The sequence below is a fragment of the Stereum hirsutum genome (genome assembly GCF_000264905.1).
Source record: "Stereum hirsutum FP-91666 SS1 unplaced genomic scaffold STEHIscaffold_3, whole genome shotgun sequence".
NCBI lineage: Eukaryota > Fungi > Basidiomycota > Agaricomycetes > Russulales > Stereaceae > Stereum > Stereum hirsutum.
This window is the reverse complement of record NW_006763133.1, coordinates 2,761,726-2,776,554: the sequence shown is the minus strand read 5'-3', so window position 1 is coordinate 2,776,554 and position 14,829 is coordinate 2,761,726. Positions and strand designations below refer to the sequence as shown.

Here is a 14,829-nt window from a genome sequence, read left to right as displayed (position 1 = left end):
ATTCCTTCACCACGTACCAGCCCACTTCATCATGGTTTTTGTGATCGAACATGTACAGTATCTCAAAACAAGGTAAACATCCCTCATTTGTGGGGCATGCGTGGGACACCGCTGTCTATAGACGCGTTTGCGCCTGCTTGCGCGACGCGATCAACGGTTTTGCTGTTCCATAACCTCTTGGTCGATGTCGACCGTGGCATATAGGTCCATTGCCCCTATTACTCACCAGAGGGATCTATTTGCTCAACCAGTCTCCGCGCTCTGTTTTGATCCTGTCTCCGATACTCTCTGGGCCGGTACAAATGCTGGCAATGCTGTGGCCTACTATACACCTCGCGGAATGCGAGGCGTCACCTTTCGCGTTGGAGGAAATCTCGCCGTGAGGAATATTCTAGCTGACGAAAGCTCGGTATTTGCTAGCGGAATAGATAGTAAGGGTGTGGGTGCATGGAGTAAGGGAGGGGTGAACAAGTGGTATCACCGGTGCGTACTCCGTCGACTATAGTGGTCGAAGTTTGTCGGATATTGACCTTGACGAAGATCTGCCACGTCTGTGACGGCGACTTCGAATACTCTGAGCTCTTCGAAGACTCTTGCCATTGCTACTTCGACTCCAGACTTATTGCTCCTCAACGCGACCACAGGGAGTGTCATCCGCCAATCATCCGTCCCTTCCCTCATCAGCCAGTTACATTTCTCCCATAGCTTTCTTTTGGCCGGCTCCTCCGATGGCTTCGTACGATGTTTTGACTCCCGAACGGGCATGCGACGGGAAGGCGGTGCTGAGAGTTCCGTCAAAGCACATCCGAGCGAAGTGCAAGGCTTGCAGTCAAGCGGGAACTACGTCTACACGATTGGATGGGGATTGAGGTACGCTCGCGAACTATTTAATGGGCACTGTGTTGAGAAGGCATCTTAGGCAGGCTCGCACGATACCCGATCCTTTGGTCAAAATGTATGATATCCGGACGATGAAACCTTTACCGCCCGTGCCATTTCCTGCTGGCCCAGCTTTCATCAATGTTCTCCCCAAGCGATCCTCTACGATTGTCGTGACGTCAAATCAAGGTCTTATAAATATCGTCGATACATCGAACCCAACCAATGCAGCGGAATTCTATCAGGTCTGTACATGCCTGGCCAGGATTGTGCGTGTGGTATGTTTACTGTTGTTCAGCTTGACACGACTGCTGTCGTGCGGTCTGTCGCCGTAGCACCGACAGGAGCGTATATGGCTCTCGGAGACGGAGACGGTGTCATTCATCTCATGACTGCAGCTGATGATGAAGGCGAACATCCTTTCAATGGGTTTGAAGGACAGCCAATAGAATGGGCAGATACACCAGAGCCTCTTCAAGATATTGAATGGGACGATTCAACGTCAGATATCTCCTTAGCTCTGAGTCTCTCCCAACGTTCTGAACTCACATCTTAGGCCACTGAATCGCGTTGGCATGCCATATTACACCACTCAACTGCTCTCATCCTGGACACCACAACTCGATCCTTCAGGAGTCGTGTCTCTTCCGACTCCCAAGATTCCCGAGGAAATCTCCAGAAATCTTAAGAAGAACGACAATGTTTGGTATGCTGCTCTCCCCCGTGAGTTCCGGGGGCAGCGAAACATGGTAAAATCTGCGCCGCGTAAGGATCAAGGACGGTTCAGGAGCGGCAGATCTCGAAGTTCAGTAAGTTGATCACAGAGTTCTACGAGTATGAAAGAGCGCTCATCCTTGTTGGAAGGTTGACGAGGACTCGTCGGTCAAGGATGTTGTCGGTGATGATGTTCCGAGGAAGTATGCGAAGGTGGAGATCGAGTACTCAAAGTTTGGTGTGGAAGATTTCGACTTCGGGTGTGGCCTTTGATCTGAAGATCCTTCATCCTTCATGGCGCTGATTCTCATATTGCTCATAGCTTCTATAACAAGACTGAATTCAGCGGCCTTGAAACGCACATTCTGAACTCCTACACCAACCCATTGTTGCAAGTCATGCACTACATTCATCCTATTCGCCGCCTCGCCAAGTCCCATATCACCACCAGTTGTCCTCGAGAACATTGTCTCCTTTGCGAGCTTGGCTTCGTCGTGCGCATGCTTGAGGATGCTAGAGGTACAAACTGCCAGTCCACGAACTTCTGCAAGACGGTCAACGTTCTCGCACATTGTACGTCGAGACTGAAATTAATTTACAAAGATGTCATTTGCTAAAGATGTCCTTAGCACTCAATGCCATCGAGCTCATTGACTACGGACGGGACTCCATCGATATGGATCATTCACACATGATTCAGTCTTTCCACCGCTTCCTGATGGATCATCTCAGCACCGAGAGCAATGCCTTCCCACACAATCCCTCGCTCATTAGCTCACCTTTCTCGCCGCCTCCTGGACAGGAAGGTATGCATCAGCCAGCGGCTGCACCTGTTACGCAACTCTTGGGTTTAGATGGAAAGAATATCATGATGTGCACATACTGTCAATCCGTCAGAGAGAAGGACAACTTAACTCATGTGGTGGACATGATATATCCTCGAAAAGTACGCTTTTATTGCCGCATCTCCTCACAAGTGTTCTTATATTGCTTTTTGTTTTGTTCAGGGAGACCCAAGCGTCGGGACCGACTTTACGTCTGTTCTCAACGCCTCCTTGGTCCGTCAACTGAGCCACAAAGCGACCTGCCCGTCCTGTAAACACTTCGTCAATCTCGAATCAATGCGGTCTATACCTACAAGTAGCCTACCCGCTATCCTGGCCTTGAACGCAAACGTCCAAAGCGAAGAAATCATGGACTTATGGTTAGACAATCGCAAGCAAGCATTCTTGAAGCCAAAGGTAACGTTGCATGGGCAGGTGAACGGTATTGATGACCTGGAGAGTGTTGTCTACGAGCTAAGAGTACGCTGTTTTCCCTCAATGCTGAGCTCGAACGATAAGCTGATATGAGGTCCAGTCGATGGTGATCAAAGTCGTTTCGAAAAACAGACGGACTCACCTGATCGCGGTTGTCAGAGGTATGGTCATATTTTCTACTGCATTCTGTATGTGCTCTGACTTGGTATCTTTAGTACCCGAGGCTGAGGGCCGACCGGAGTTTGAGAGCCCTTGGTTCGTCTTCAACGACTTCGTCGTCCACAACATCTCGGAATCCGAAGCGTTAAGCTTTACGGGGAAGTGGAAGGTATTTTTTTTCCCATGGGCCTTTCTTTTCTCAGTGGACTCAACGACATCTCAGGTCCCCACCATCCTCTATCTCGAACGTCTAGGTGCTCGAGAGGCATTAGATTTCTCGGGGCTACCAGACGCAATCGATCCTTCGATCCTCAGCCGCGACACATCCATATCGCTGTACGTATCATCCCTCCTTGAGCATATCACGTACTTATCTGCTCAATAGAAACCGCGACCCCGCACTCATCAAGCATGAAGTCCTGCGTGCAGATGAACTTCCCAAGCCGGGAACTCTGGTCGCCATTGACGCTGAATTCGTGGAAATGCAAGCTGTAAAATCTGTTCTGTCCTGTGCATAGGTATTAGTTGCTGACTTTTTCCCATAGGAAGAAACAGAATACCGCTCAGACGGGACCAAGAAGGTTCTCAGGCCAGCTCGGCTGAGCTTGGCCCGAGTCTCTGTGCTCCGTGGCGATGGACCTAAGCAGGCCGTACCCTTCATCGACGACCATATTCATACGAGTGAAGCCATCGTGAACTATCTGACCGAGTTCTCCGGGATCCGATGTACGTCCCTGTAACCTATGTTTCGAATTCGCATCAACTCATGAGTTCGTCCTCGCCAGTTGGTGACCTCGATCCGCATAATTCCCGGTACACACTGGCACCACTCAAGCTCGTGTATAAGAAGTTGCGTTTGTTGGTGGATCGTGGGTGTATCTTCATCGGACATGGCCTTTCAAAGGACTTCCGTATCATCAGTATGCCTTTGACAACCTGTGCTCCATCATGGTCCTTATGACCAATATTATTTTCACAGATATATTCGTCCCTCCGGAACAAGTCATCGACACTGTAGACCTCTACTTCCTTCATGCTCGCCATCGTCGTCTGTCCTTGCGCTTTCTTTCCTGGTTTGTTCTAGGAGAAGAGATCCAACTGGACACGCATGATTCTATCGAAGATGCGCGCTGTGCTTTAATGCTCTACAAGGCGTACCACGAATTTGAAGATCAGGGTGTGTTTGACCAGAAACTTGATGAACTTTATCGGGAGGGCCGCAAACACGTGAGTATTTTACTCACCTTCTTTCTTGGTCGTATAGCCCATTCATGATATTGATTGGTACTGTTGATGGCTCGTCACAGAACTGGAAGCCCCCAGCGCCCGCTGGTGCCACCGTAACCTCGGCCGTACCATCCCCTGCACCGACACCATCTGTGGGCCCATTGAACCCCTTCGCCATGATGCAAGGTGGGCTCCTACAGTCTGCTTTCATGCCCGGGGGCTTTCAGCCTACACCACAGGCCGCACCTTCGCCTGGAATACAAACCTTCTTTGGTGCCAGTCCACAGCCTCAGTTTGGACGAGGGAGTCAGAGGACAAACTGGCGGTAATTGACGATTCTGGGTAGTGGGCACCGGGCACGAAGTTCATGAACGAGATATCAGTACGGCATAGCAATTGTGTATTCAAGCATGGATGTTGTCTGTAATGTCTCACACTGTACAATGACCTATGTAGCATCCAAGGAGATCGAAACATGTGAAAGGATCTATCAGACCTTAGTTGAAGAATCAGTCGCGAAGAGCGGTCCAATCAATACCACCATCTCGACCATATTTCTCTTCTAACCACTCGTTCGCCTTCTTGAAGTGTTCATTGCCTAAAAATCCACGATACGCTGAAAGAGGCGATGGGTGTGGAGATCTGAAGTCCTGTCATCAGCGGGCATGCGAAAAAAAACCATGGTGAAGCTTTACTCACTTTAGTACAAGATGCCTCGTCTGTGAATATCCGTCGTGTCAGGTGAGGGATTTCTCAGCTTGTGAGCAACTAGGACGCACCTCGTCTATCCCGACAGCCTTACACGTAGCCTGCGCAGGTGCACCCCAAGCTAGGAAAACAACGCGCGCGTCTTCTCGATGGGCGACCGCCCTTAGTGCAGCCGTAGTTAGTTGCTCCCAACCTTTTTTGCTGTGAGAGTTCGCTTTATGTGCTCGGACGGTAAGTGAACTGTTCAGGAAGAGGACTCCTAGTTTGGCTAGAGGTGTTAGATCCCTATCTCCCATAAGGTTGAACGAAGTGAGCATGATGATTCTAAGAGCCACAGGACAGTACCAAGTTGAGAAGACTGACCCCGTACGTGGTATGACAAACGTTGGATAGTCGGCATGCATTTGTTTGTATATATTGCGCAGGGAAGGAGGAGGCTTGGTTGGGGGTAAGACGGAGAAAGCGAGTCCTGGTGTGTGTTTCAGCAAGATCAGATATCGCTGTGCTGGAAATTTCCTACCATGGGCTTGATTTACATCATGGTACGGATCCTGGCCTCTGGACGTCTACTTCAGCATAGGTAGCAGAAGGGAGAGGCCGAGCCACACATACATTACGACGACTTTGACGGATGGGAGTGGTGTTAGACGTGACCACGAATAGATATCTCGTACTAAGAAAAGTTCAAATGTTAATGGTACACAGGTAGCAATAGTTCGATGTAAGTCTGACCAGCAGGATATATTGTCTGAGACTTATTTTCGGTGAGGATGAAATCCTTCAACTATATATGCGTGACACTTCAGATTGTATCTGTCATAGACACGAGACATAATGATTTTACCTTTCGAAAATATGGTTTGCCGAACTCTGAGGAAAGAGCATCGTACCAGCTCTTTCCCATTGTCTCTTGTTCCAAGCGCTCGAAGATGGCCTGCGACGAGCTACTCTCTCCTTCTGCTGTCTTTACAGAAGGCACGAGGACGTCATCTGCGATACTATAAACGTAGCGTTGAGCGATTATAAGCAAGTGAACCACTAGTCCTCCGTACCGATCGGTTTCTGCTAGGTCATCTGTCGCTATGGATGTTCGTCTCTTTTTCTTTGGCGGGCTTGTGGTGATGAAACCGCCTTTGCCGATAGCTGCGGCTGCCACAGTAGGCACCGAAGTAAGCTTCCGCTTAGACGAGCGTGTTGACGACAGCATACAAAAAGCGATAGTTCGGGTTATGCAATGGCAGCTGTAGAAAGAGGCAGCCAATGTGAAGCAGTTAAAAGAAAGTTACTACGCGAGGTTACGCGTCAAGACGCGCACCCAACACGAGACGCGACTTGACACGTTTACGGCAATAGCCGTGTGGCGCAGGATGTGTGGCATCCCTACGCTTCCCTGTCCGATTCTGCTTTATACCTCCCTATTTCCTCAGTTTGAATGTGCATAGTGTTTCAGCCCATATCACATCGCAAGAGTATTTCATCGAATACCAAAGACGAGCTCGGGATGCCTGCCGAGTTAAATATCAGGAATTTGCCCATAAGTATTGGGTGTTGTGCTAGGTATTACCTTCCAGTCACTTTTCGAGGGTAGATTTCATTGTTTTCATTCACGAACTAGGCATTGCATTGAATAGTCCACAAGTAACGACTGTAGATATCAAGTATGACTAGGTCAAAGATAGGAAATGCTACAATTTTAATCCGTATATGAATGAGGCCATGAAAGGAGAGGGCATGGAACGAACCTGAAGGCCGCGTGTGTCAGGATGTGCATCAAGTATGGTTACAGAGCCATGAGACTAGAGTAAAGAGAAGGTGAATGAAAGTCGTTAGTTGGAAAAAGAGAAGAGACGCGAGAAGTCGTGATAACAGTCCATTTTAGACAAAAGAAACCCTTGCTTGGTCGTTGAGTGAGCGTGCTGCTGAAGGCGTGAAGTGATCGGGGGAATTCCTATGCTGAGTGTCCACAGAGATGCCCGAGTCATTGATCTCCACGGTCTAGACGGAATGATCAGGCCGAGATGATGAAGAAAATGTCTTGTCTGAGTACGACTTACGTCCAGAATTCCAGTTGTGGTAGTTGTGCGCCTACCAATCAAGTCAACCTTGAACTTGATTTGGAGAATGATTAGGCAGTAGATTATTCCCTGCACGGAGAATCAGCAGGCAATCCATTGGTGATGACCTTTTGTACCTGGGATTGTGACTCACCACAAGGGAAGGCTGCATGTCGATGGCGATAAGCTGGCCTAACGACCCTCGAACGTGCATCACCAAAGATGCCAGCACGTTGATCGTGTAAAGGGCTCCAGACTCCGCGAAGACGAGTATGAAAGGCATCAACATCCGCCAGCCAAACTCCAATCTCCGTGCATTATAAACACACCACAAGGAAATCGCCACTGTGACCGAGAACGGTGTCAAATCTACACAGGGATCACACTGAAAGGAAGCCACTTACGGGTCGTGTAAATGTTGAGAACGAGAGTCAAAGCGAGATAGGTAGCAACCCAAATCTCGACATCCTCCGAGTCGATACTTGTAATGAACCAACTGCGGGCTTCTCCGATGAAAGCAGCTACACCGACCCGGTATGAACTTGTCACAAATCAACAACGTTGATACAATTGTGAGTACGCACCGAAACATCCGAGAAAGCAAAGGATAGGAAATGCCGTCGCTTTGAACCGCCTAGAATAAAGCACATGGCATCGCCATATCTAAAGACAAGATATCATGAGACAGTTAATCTTGTATATCGACTGTAGTGGAGAGAACAACGCAACGAGAATGCCATCCCCAAGCAAGGTCTGAAAGCTGACGAAGAAGACGTCTGCGCCGAATAAACTTTTGCCTTTGCTTGTCAGAAAATAAAGGCCTGAGCTACCGGGGAGGATTTGTCCAAAGGTTTGGGCGAAATTCATCCCAAGGTGCTGGTGAAGGTTATGAGATGTAGTTGGACTTTAAAAAAAGTTGGGTGAAATATGTTTACCACTATAGCAAAAGTGACCATGGTAAGAATTGTCGGCAATATGTACCCTTTGCAATCGGATGTCCGATACTGCGTCAAGATGGTGACGCACGCAAGTGTGACGAAGATCCCTGATGACAATACAGCGGGCACAAACCGAAGGTTAGAACCAGAAAGATTACTTCTGCAGGAATGACATACCAGCTATGAAGCTCTCCAGAAAGAGGCCAATGAACTCGGCTTCGTCAAGTGAAAGCACCATTGTGAGGAACGACAGTCTGCTGGGGGTAAGAACAGAATGTCGCGCGCAGACGGTGGTGAGTCGCTACGCGGTTGGAGTGCGCGGGTGCGAAGAGAGGATATATAATCCAAAGAACCCTAGGCTGGGCTTATTTGCCGATCGGACGACGTCGAAGGCGAATATATGCGATGGAAGCTTGTTTTTACGCATGACATGGAGTCAACGGCACCGTACAGCGGCGATTCCAGATTGAGGCTTCCGGTTTTCGAGCTTCTTATAGGACGATATCGATGCTCTGTGGGCACGGTGGGAAATGCTATCTAATGAGTGTCGTAGAGCGGAGAATTTCGGTGCAAGAATTACCACACTGGTGAGTCGTCAGAGCGGCGACGTCTCAAGACGGATCAGGTCGAAAAGACTAAGGTGGTCAGCCGTGGCGACAACAGTCAGCAACGTGGAGCTTTGCTAAGAAAGTGCCGTTCCTGCAGGATCCCCGCTCTCGACCACGAGGTAATGGTACGTAAGTGCACGCATTACATACCAGTACGGGAGGACCCCCGACAATCACCTATGAGGTTTGATCTCGGTGCGGGGGTTTGGACGGCGCGTCAGCGCCGAGGTCTGAACCGAAAACGGGGGTTTGGGGGGCGGGTTTTGGCCCGATGTATGATCCAAAAGCGGGGGTTTGGGGAGCGTGGTCAGAGGTATGATCCCAAATTCGGGGGTTTGGGAGGGTCACGGTCAGCAACGAAGGTCCGATTCGGACGAAATTCTGACCTTTTCTGCACAGAAATGGGTTCCTCATGACCATCATTATGAGCAGTTCTCCGTGAATTTGGGTCTCAAAACCCAAATTCACGGAGAACTTACCCTTTCCTAACCTTCACATAACCTCAACTTCCCCTAACCTAGCCCGGACATAACCTCAACATAACCTAACCTATCCCGGTCTCCTCTTGATATCGACCGAAACTCCGCTTGTCTTGCGCATAGCGTGGACGGCTCGGTCAAAAGAGTAGACCAGGTTTGGGTAAGGTCAGGCTATGTCCGGGCTAGGTTAGGGTAAGTTCAAGTTGAGGTTATGTGAGGGATACTCATAACATTTCGAGGACCCTCAGAAGTGGTTCCACAATGGTAGAGGCCCAACTAAATTTATTACGATTTATTGCTTATTTTCGATGTATATTCTCGAGGCGGGGGTTTGCCCGCCCTCGAGCGAGGTATGATCCCAAAAACGGGGGTTTGGGAGGCGCTTCGCGCCTCCGAAAATTCGGGGGTTGGGTGCAGGGGCCGGAACAGACCTCACAGGGGGTTGTCGGGGGTCCTAGTACGGGTCGCATCTGGTCGCATCAAAGCATATTCAAGGAGATGGTAACGGGCCAGGGCTGCTACAAACTTGACCACGGGCTGAAAATACCTCTACTTACTCGCGATTTGTAGTTGTGAGCGGGGGTCCATAGACTGTATGTCACAAATACATCTTGTCCGCGTACATAGCAAATTGCGATCTTGACGAAATTCAAAGCGCTGCAGAGTGCCACGCTTCGCGGCGAAGATCTACTCGAGCTCGATCTAATCTTTTGCCGAAGCCAGAGAACAAAACCTTCGAGGTCGCGGTTTGAGTTTCCACGATGTCTTAGTCATTCCCACAAGAGATAAGTCTGCGGACATAATGGCATGTCACCGAGCGAAGCAGATGGCATAAACTCACGGTACAATTATCGAGTCGCTACCGTTTACTCTTCGCAGCCATCCTCTTCCTACCAGTTCTGACCTCCTTCTCAAACTTGCCCCGCTTTCTCTGCCTCGGACTGTCCTCGGGCAGATCATCTACCTCGCTTCTTGATCTGGCCCGAGCTAGCGCGCCAGCCTTCCGGCCCTTCGTCCTGAGTTCTTCGTACCCATCCCCGATTGCGCTTCGCCTGTCTCTTCCCACAGACTTCAGCACATCCGTGAACTCATCCTCGAAGCCACCACCTCTCCGCCGGCCGCTGATATCACCGGAGCCGCCAAGTGCGATATCCTCTTCGTCCTTCCGCCTTCTCTTATCGTCCTTCTTTTTCAAGACCAATCTGGTGAAGTTGTCCTCTTCGAACTCAGTCATACGCTTGATTTCGCGCGCACGGGTGCTCTGCATGATTGGAGCTGCACCAAGACCAGACGTAGATTCGAGGTAAGGTTTCGAGGGATCGAGCCGAGCCAACGACGAGAGCGCAGTCGGAATGGGTGCCCTGCGAGAACGTTTGTCCTTTCCGGACGACTCGGTATAGGGCATGGGAGCGAGCTTGGGAGGACGATAAATCCCATCTTGACGAACTTCTCCGTCCGCTGCGTCTTCGTCATCCTCATCGCTCATATTAGCGTGCATAAGCGCTTGCGGATTAGGTCGGAAGGCAAGAGGGTCTGGGAACAATTGCGTGAGATTGACGGCCATACCCACGAAATATTGTACACGTACCGTCTAATGCATTCTCGGTGGATTCTTCCGCCACTCGGACGAGCTTTTCGATTTGATAGCGCATCTTGGTCTCAAGGACCTTGATTTTCTCAAGCACGAGTCGGCTTTCAATCATGGAATCAACAAGATCTCCAGGTTCCGACCCTCTCGCATCTCGGTTCGCTGCGCTGAAAGGTAGGGTAGGTACGGTTCGCTCGCGGAGAGAATGTCCCAATGCGCGACGGGAGTTGAGAACGACGAGAGACTGAATGTATGAGAGAAGAAGATGGTGCTTGAGTGTGATAAGTGAGATCCCTTCCTTCAGATCTGCGTCGGATGATTTGGTCTGCCTAGGCAATGGACACGGGTCAGTCAATAACGATTGTGTTGAAGAGTTGATAACAAATGAGACGGAACAAACAGTTACTTTTCCCGGAGAAGTTTCAGTTGCTCACGAACGGAAGAGAGACTGCTCGTCATCTCATCCATAATGTCGCAGAACGCTTGCTCTGATGCCTCAGATTCTGACATGATGGCTGACCGGTTTTCCTGTTGAAAATTTTTAAGATCGTTAGTTCTGAAAAGCCATGATTGTCGAGACTAAGTGTGTGTGTGTTCAGTAAACGGTTTTCTAGGCCGCCATCTCATGGAGATGTAGTGCATAACCTCAATGGATACTTTTGTATCTCAGAGCCCAGTGCGTTTCATCCTTCGTCTATGAGGGTTAGGGAAACCGTACCGACTCACCAAGTGTATACGCCGTCGATGCTGTTGTCGTCCGCGACCAGAAGCAGCTGGTGGTCGATGGTGAAGAGGGGGGGCACGCAAATTGAACGAGAAAATACAAGACCAAACAAAGCTTGCTCGCGTGCGCTGATGGAAGCGGCTGATGCCACACCGCCACCACAAATAGACATGCGTTGACAACGTTCAAAGCAACAGGCCTCTCTTTGCTTTCGACGTTCACGACAATTTATGTTCACAGTTCTCTTCAATATCTAACTCATCACACTGGTACTATTCGTCAATCTCAGCAAACTTTCCTGCTTCAAGTCAAGTATGAGCGACCGTAGCCCCGTCGCCGTACGAAGACAAGGTCAATCAGCCAAGGCTGGTGAAGGCAAAAGTAGCAGTCGGGATAATGGAACTCGCGCTCTTGTAGAGGGCTTTGATGCCATGGCTTTAGGTGGTGGTAGTAGACGACGTTACAGTGACCCTCGCGCAGGTCCCCAGTTCATCGGTGGTTTCAAGGACACGGGATCCAAGCCTCTGCCAAATGCTCCTCGTCCTGGCTTTCCGGGCTATCCTAACGTGATGCCATCTCCTCACGAAAGGCCACCTTCCTATACGTCGCAGAATGCACCATCTTTCCCTGGAGGTTTACCGCCGCTTCCTAGACCGCCCAATGCGCCGTCCATACCTATGCCTGAACCTCAGTATCAATCCCTCACTATGCAATACGCTCTTGATTCGTCTACCTCTTCTCCCCATATGAGCCCAGAATACCGACCAGACACCAAGTATAAACCACCATCTGACACTACGGGTCACCTCACGCCACCCATACCACCGCCACACGTCACTCGTCCTCATTCCGATCCAACTCTATCTCCAGAGGCCCACGCCCAACCTTCAGGTCAGCGCAAGGACCAACAACCCCCTCGAATTAAGCCAGTAGTACCACCTGGCCGGCACCTCAGAGCCCATTCCACCCCGCCCTCACCGATCACTCCTGCGAACGATTCGTCGTCCAACGCCGAGGCTGTCCAATGTAGCGGAATGACCAAGGCCGGGAAACAGTGTACGAGACAGGTCAAGGTGGACGCGTCAATGAGGAATATAGGGAGCGGAGTGGATGTGTTCTGTTTTCAGCATGCGAAAGAGGTTTTGGCGCCTTCTGGATTTTATGATCGGAAGTCTGGGCAGAACTTTATCAAGTTTGCAGGTATGTTGTGGTACACCTCGTTCTCAAGATAAGTAACTTGTGATCCTGACAACACTACGCTTAGATTGGATTCCGGACTACTTACAGCCTGGGACGCAGGCATCGCTCCGTGCGGAAATGGAGAAAGCGAGATCTCACACGGACGAGCCAGGATATATATATACATTTGAGATCCTAGGTTCGTCGTGTGTTTACTTCATTTTGCCCTAGTTCCTACGCTTATGCCCCACAATCACGCAGACCCAGATGAAACAGAGGTTATCCATCTGAAAGTTGGCCGCGCCAACAATCTCAATCGCCGCATGGACCAATGGGGCAAGCAGTGCGGCTCCAAAGAACAGATCGTCCGTGGCTGGTGGCCCGGTGGTATCGTCCACGATGAGGCCAGCCTTATGAAGGGCACGATAAAGGCTGGCGAGAAGGGTGCTTGGTGTCATAGGCTGGAGAGATTGGTCCATCTGGAGTTGGCGGACTTGGCCACGAACACGCCGTACTTGCACGCTGGATTTCCGGGCAAGGGGAAGGCCAAGGCCACTGCGAGTGGGAGTGGGAGTACGAGCGGAAATGGCGACGGGAAGGACAAGGACAAGGGCAAGAAGGGCAAGAAGGATATCAACCGTTGCCCTGATTGTATGTATTCCTCTCTACACCGTTTGGAGTGGACGCGCTAACCTTTACGGTGAATCAGGTGGTACGGCACACAAGGAGATCTTCTCTTTCGTAAGGGCGAAGAAAGGTACCTACAAGGACAAGGAGTGGGATCTCATCGTGAAACCTGTGATTGAGAAGTGGGGCGCTTTCGTGGAGGCGTATCTGTGAACTATACGCGTTGCGCGCGCGAACTACTGGCGTGATTTGTGTTATTTACGACTCTCTTCTTATGGACTGATCTTCTTGACCTCCATTCTCGACTAGTCGGGACTGTATATATCCTTCATCTCTATGTTATTACTGTACACGCACGAGGAACCAACCTATGTATTTTCATATGAAGTACCGTCAAACTCATAACAGAACTCCGAATACGTACACGCCATACGACCCATATTTATATATCAACATCGATAGTCAGTCCTACCTGGGGTGTAGAGACAAGAAGTGAACGTCAACACATCCAGATTGCCAGATACGATCCGTGGTGTAGATTCAGAACATCAAAACGAGGGTTTGAAGCAAAGCTTCTTATGAGAAAGCCAGTCTTGCTTTTGATGCTCCTGGCCACACTGGATCAGAAGGAGACGATTGAGCGTTGTTTAGAAAGTATTGGTCTAAACAAAAACACTTACATAGATTGTACATTTGCATCTGGAAGATAAGTAGGAGGGCGACTTAGTTGGCTACAAACGTGAAGAACTTGGACATAAAGTACTCACTCCCACAGCGAGGAAGTTCGTGAGAACCGTGCGGACGACGCCTAGTACAACCTTCAAAAGCACATTCGTAGAGATCCTTCTCAAATTTCGCCTTCATCATTCGGAACATCATCGAGGTAGCGCTAAACATCGATCCATGGTCAACATACGATAAAACTCTGAAGCCGTGACACGAAAAACAACGCACAAATTTGGACTGAGCTGAGCCCGGCACCGGTCGGCAGAGACCTGTAGCACGCCTCCCGAATCTACACGTTCTGTCTTCCATCGGTGCAATTTGGGAGTCAACGCCTGTATGTCTCCCTGGCTGATACCCTCTCTGCCCTGGTAGACTAAAAGAGTCGAAAGGAACTGGGTAGCCTCGCCCAGTTCTTCTCCTTGGAGGGAAGAGACTGCCGGGTGGGCTGCCATCCGTTTAGCATGTAGAATAGCCATGCCCTTGCCTGCATCAGAGCGCAAGAAACGAGAGAAATATGGTCTGTGTGACGGGATAAAATGGGTTTCAATTTAGCGATATCAGTATTATGTATATTTTGGACGATTGGACGCATGACCTACGTGTGTGAGATGACATTGAGCATCATGACAGAAGTGCTCATGATACTATTGTTCGATCTGAAGGCTTGCGCTAAAGCAGGCAGATGCAAAGCTGCAAATTCACTGTGTGGACAAGGGATGAGATTTCGTTCGTGTCCGTCAAGGAGTAATACACGAGGCCCGGGGGAGGAAGAGGGGGCAGATATCGGCGGGGGGACTTATACGCAACTGATACAATTCATCTTGAACACGCTCAGGCAGCACTTGCAGTGAAACAAGCTGTTATTGGCCATGTCAGCGGATGCACTCAGCAACATCATGAACATTGCATCTGGTACCGCTACGGACGCTCACCTGTCCTCTAAGCAAGAATTCTCGGCGA

The 14,829-nt window shown here is 49.9% G+C and overlaps 6 protein-coding genes across 6 annotated transcripts; 2 read left to right on the top strand and 4 right to left on the bottom strand.

The window, feature by feature from the left end:
- Nucleotides 1–184: 184 nt before the first annotated feature.
- Nucleotides 185–4,709, top strand: STEHIDRAFT_93204 (PAB-dependent poly-A-specific ribonuclease subunit PAN2; the record flags this gene model as incomplete). The annotated part of the gene is made up of 17 exons (XM_007301213.1): nt 185–483; nt 541–870; nt 920–1,124; nt 1,178–1,380; nt 1,436–1,688; nt 1,744–1,853; nt 1,916–2,166; nt 2,223–2,539; nt 2,601–2,897; nt 2,953–3,013; nt 3,068–3,180; nt 3,235–3,347; nt 3,397–3,502; nt 3,557–3,737; nt 3,797–3,931; nt 3,991–4,238; nt 4,319–4,709. 17 exons carry the CDS (start codon nt 185–187, stop codon nt 4,565–4,567), a joined length of 3,471 nt encoding a protein of 1,156 aa, XP_007301275.1. The 3' UTR covers nt 4,568–4,709.
- A 38-nt stretch (nt 4,710–4,747) lies between these two features.
- Nucleotides 4,748–5,850, bottom strand: STEHIDRAFT_129145 (uracil-DNA glycosylase; the record flags this gene model as incomplete). Its single annotated transcript, XM_007301212.1, has 8 exons — nt 4,748–4,880; nt 4,938–4,957; nt 5,018–5,231; nt 5,310–5,415; nt 5,467–5,504; nt 5,559–5,619; nt 5,679–5,730; nt 5,791–5,850. The coding sequence occupies 8 exons, from the start codon at nt 5,848–5,850 to the stop codon at nt 4,748–4,750; spliced, it is 684 nt and encodes a 227-aa protein (XP_007301274.1).
- Nucleotides 5,851–6,512: 662 nt separating this feature from the next.
- On the bottom strand, nt 6,513–8,536 carry STEHIDRAFT_145413 (uncharacterized protein). Its single transcript, XM_007301211.1, has 9 exons — nt 8,116–8,536; nt 7,936–8,045; nt 7,730–7,876; nt 7,585–7,663; nt 7,405–7,521; nt 7,155–7,345; nt 7,001–7,090; nt 6,689–6,941; nt 6,513–6,631 (listed from the first exon to the last, which is right to left on the bottom strand). Exons 1-8 carry the CDS (start codon nt 8,174–8,176, stop codon nt 6,822–6,824), a joined length of 915 nt encoding a protein of 304 aa, XP_007301273.1. The 5' UTR covers nt 8,177–8,536; the 3' UTR covers nt 6,513–6,631; nt 6,689–6,821.
- A 1,348-nt stretch (nt 8,537–9,884) lies between these two features.
- STEHIDRAFT_108841 (uncharacterized protein) lies at nt 9,885–11,123 on the bottom strand (the record flags this gene model as incomplete). Its single annotated transcript, XM_007301210.1, has 3 exons — nt 9,885–10,558; nt 10,614–10,942; nt 11,020–11,123. The coding sequence occupies 3 exons, from the start codon at nt 11,121–11,123 to the stop codon at nt 9,885–9,887; spliced, it is 1,107 nt and encodes a 368-aa protein (XP_007301272.1).
- Nucleotides 11,124–12,083: 960 nt separating this feature from the next.
- STEHIDRAFT_51994 (uncharacterized protein) lies at nt 12,084–13,356 on the top strand (the record flags this gene model as incomplete). Its single annotated transcript, XM_007300449.1, has 4 exons — nt 12,084–12,537; nt 12,602–12,715; nt 12,778–13,167; nt 13,226–13,356. The coding sequence occupies 4 exons, from the start codon at nt 12,084–12,086 to the stop codon at nt 13,354–13,356; spliced, it is 1,089 nt and encodes a 362-aa protein (XP_007300511.1).
- A 662-nt stretch (nt 13,357–14,018) lies between these two features.
- On the bottom strand, nt 14,019–14,575 carry STEHIDRAFT_50466 (uncharacterized protein; the record flags this gene model as incomplete). The annotated part of the gene is made up of 2 exons (XM_007300325.1): nt 14,019–14,388; nt 14,469–14,575. Coding segments are annotated over 2 exons (477 nt in total), but the record flags the coding sequence as incomplete, so codon positions are not given.
- Between the last annotated feature and the right edge of the window lie 254 nt (nt 14,576–14,829).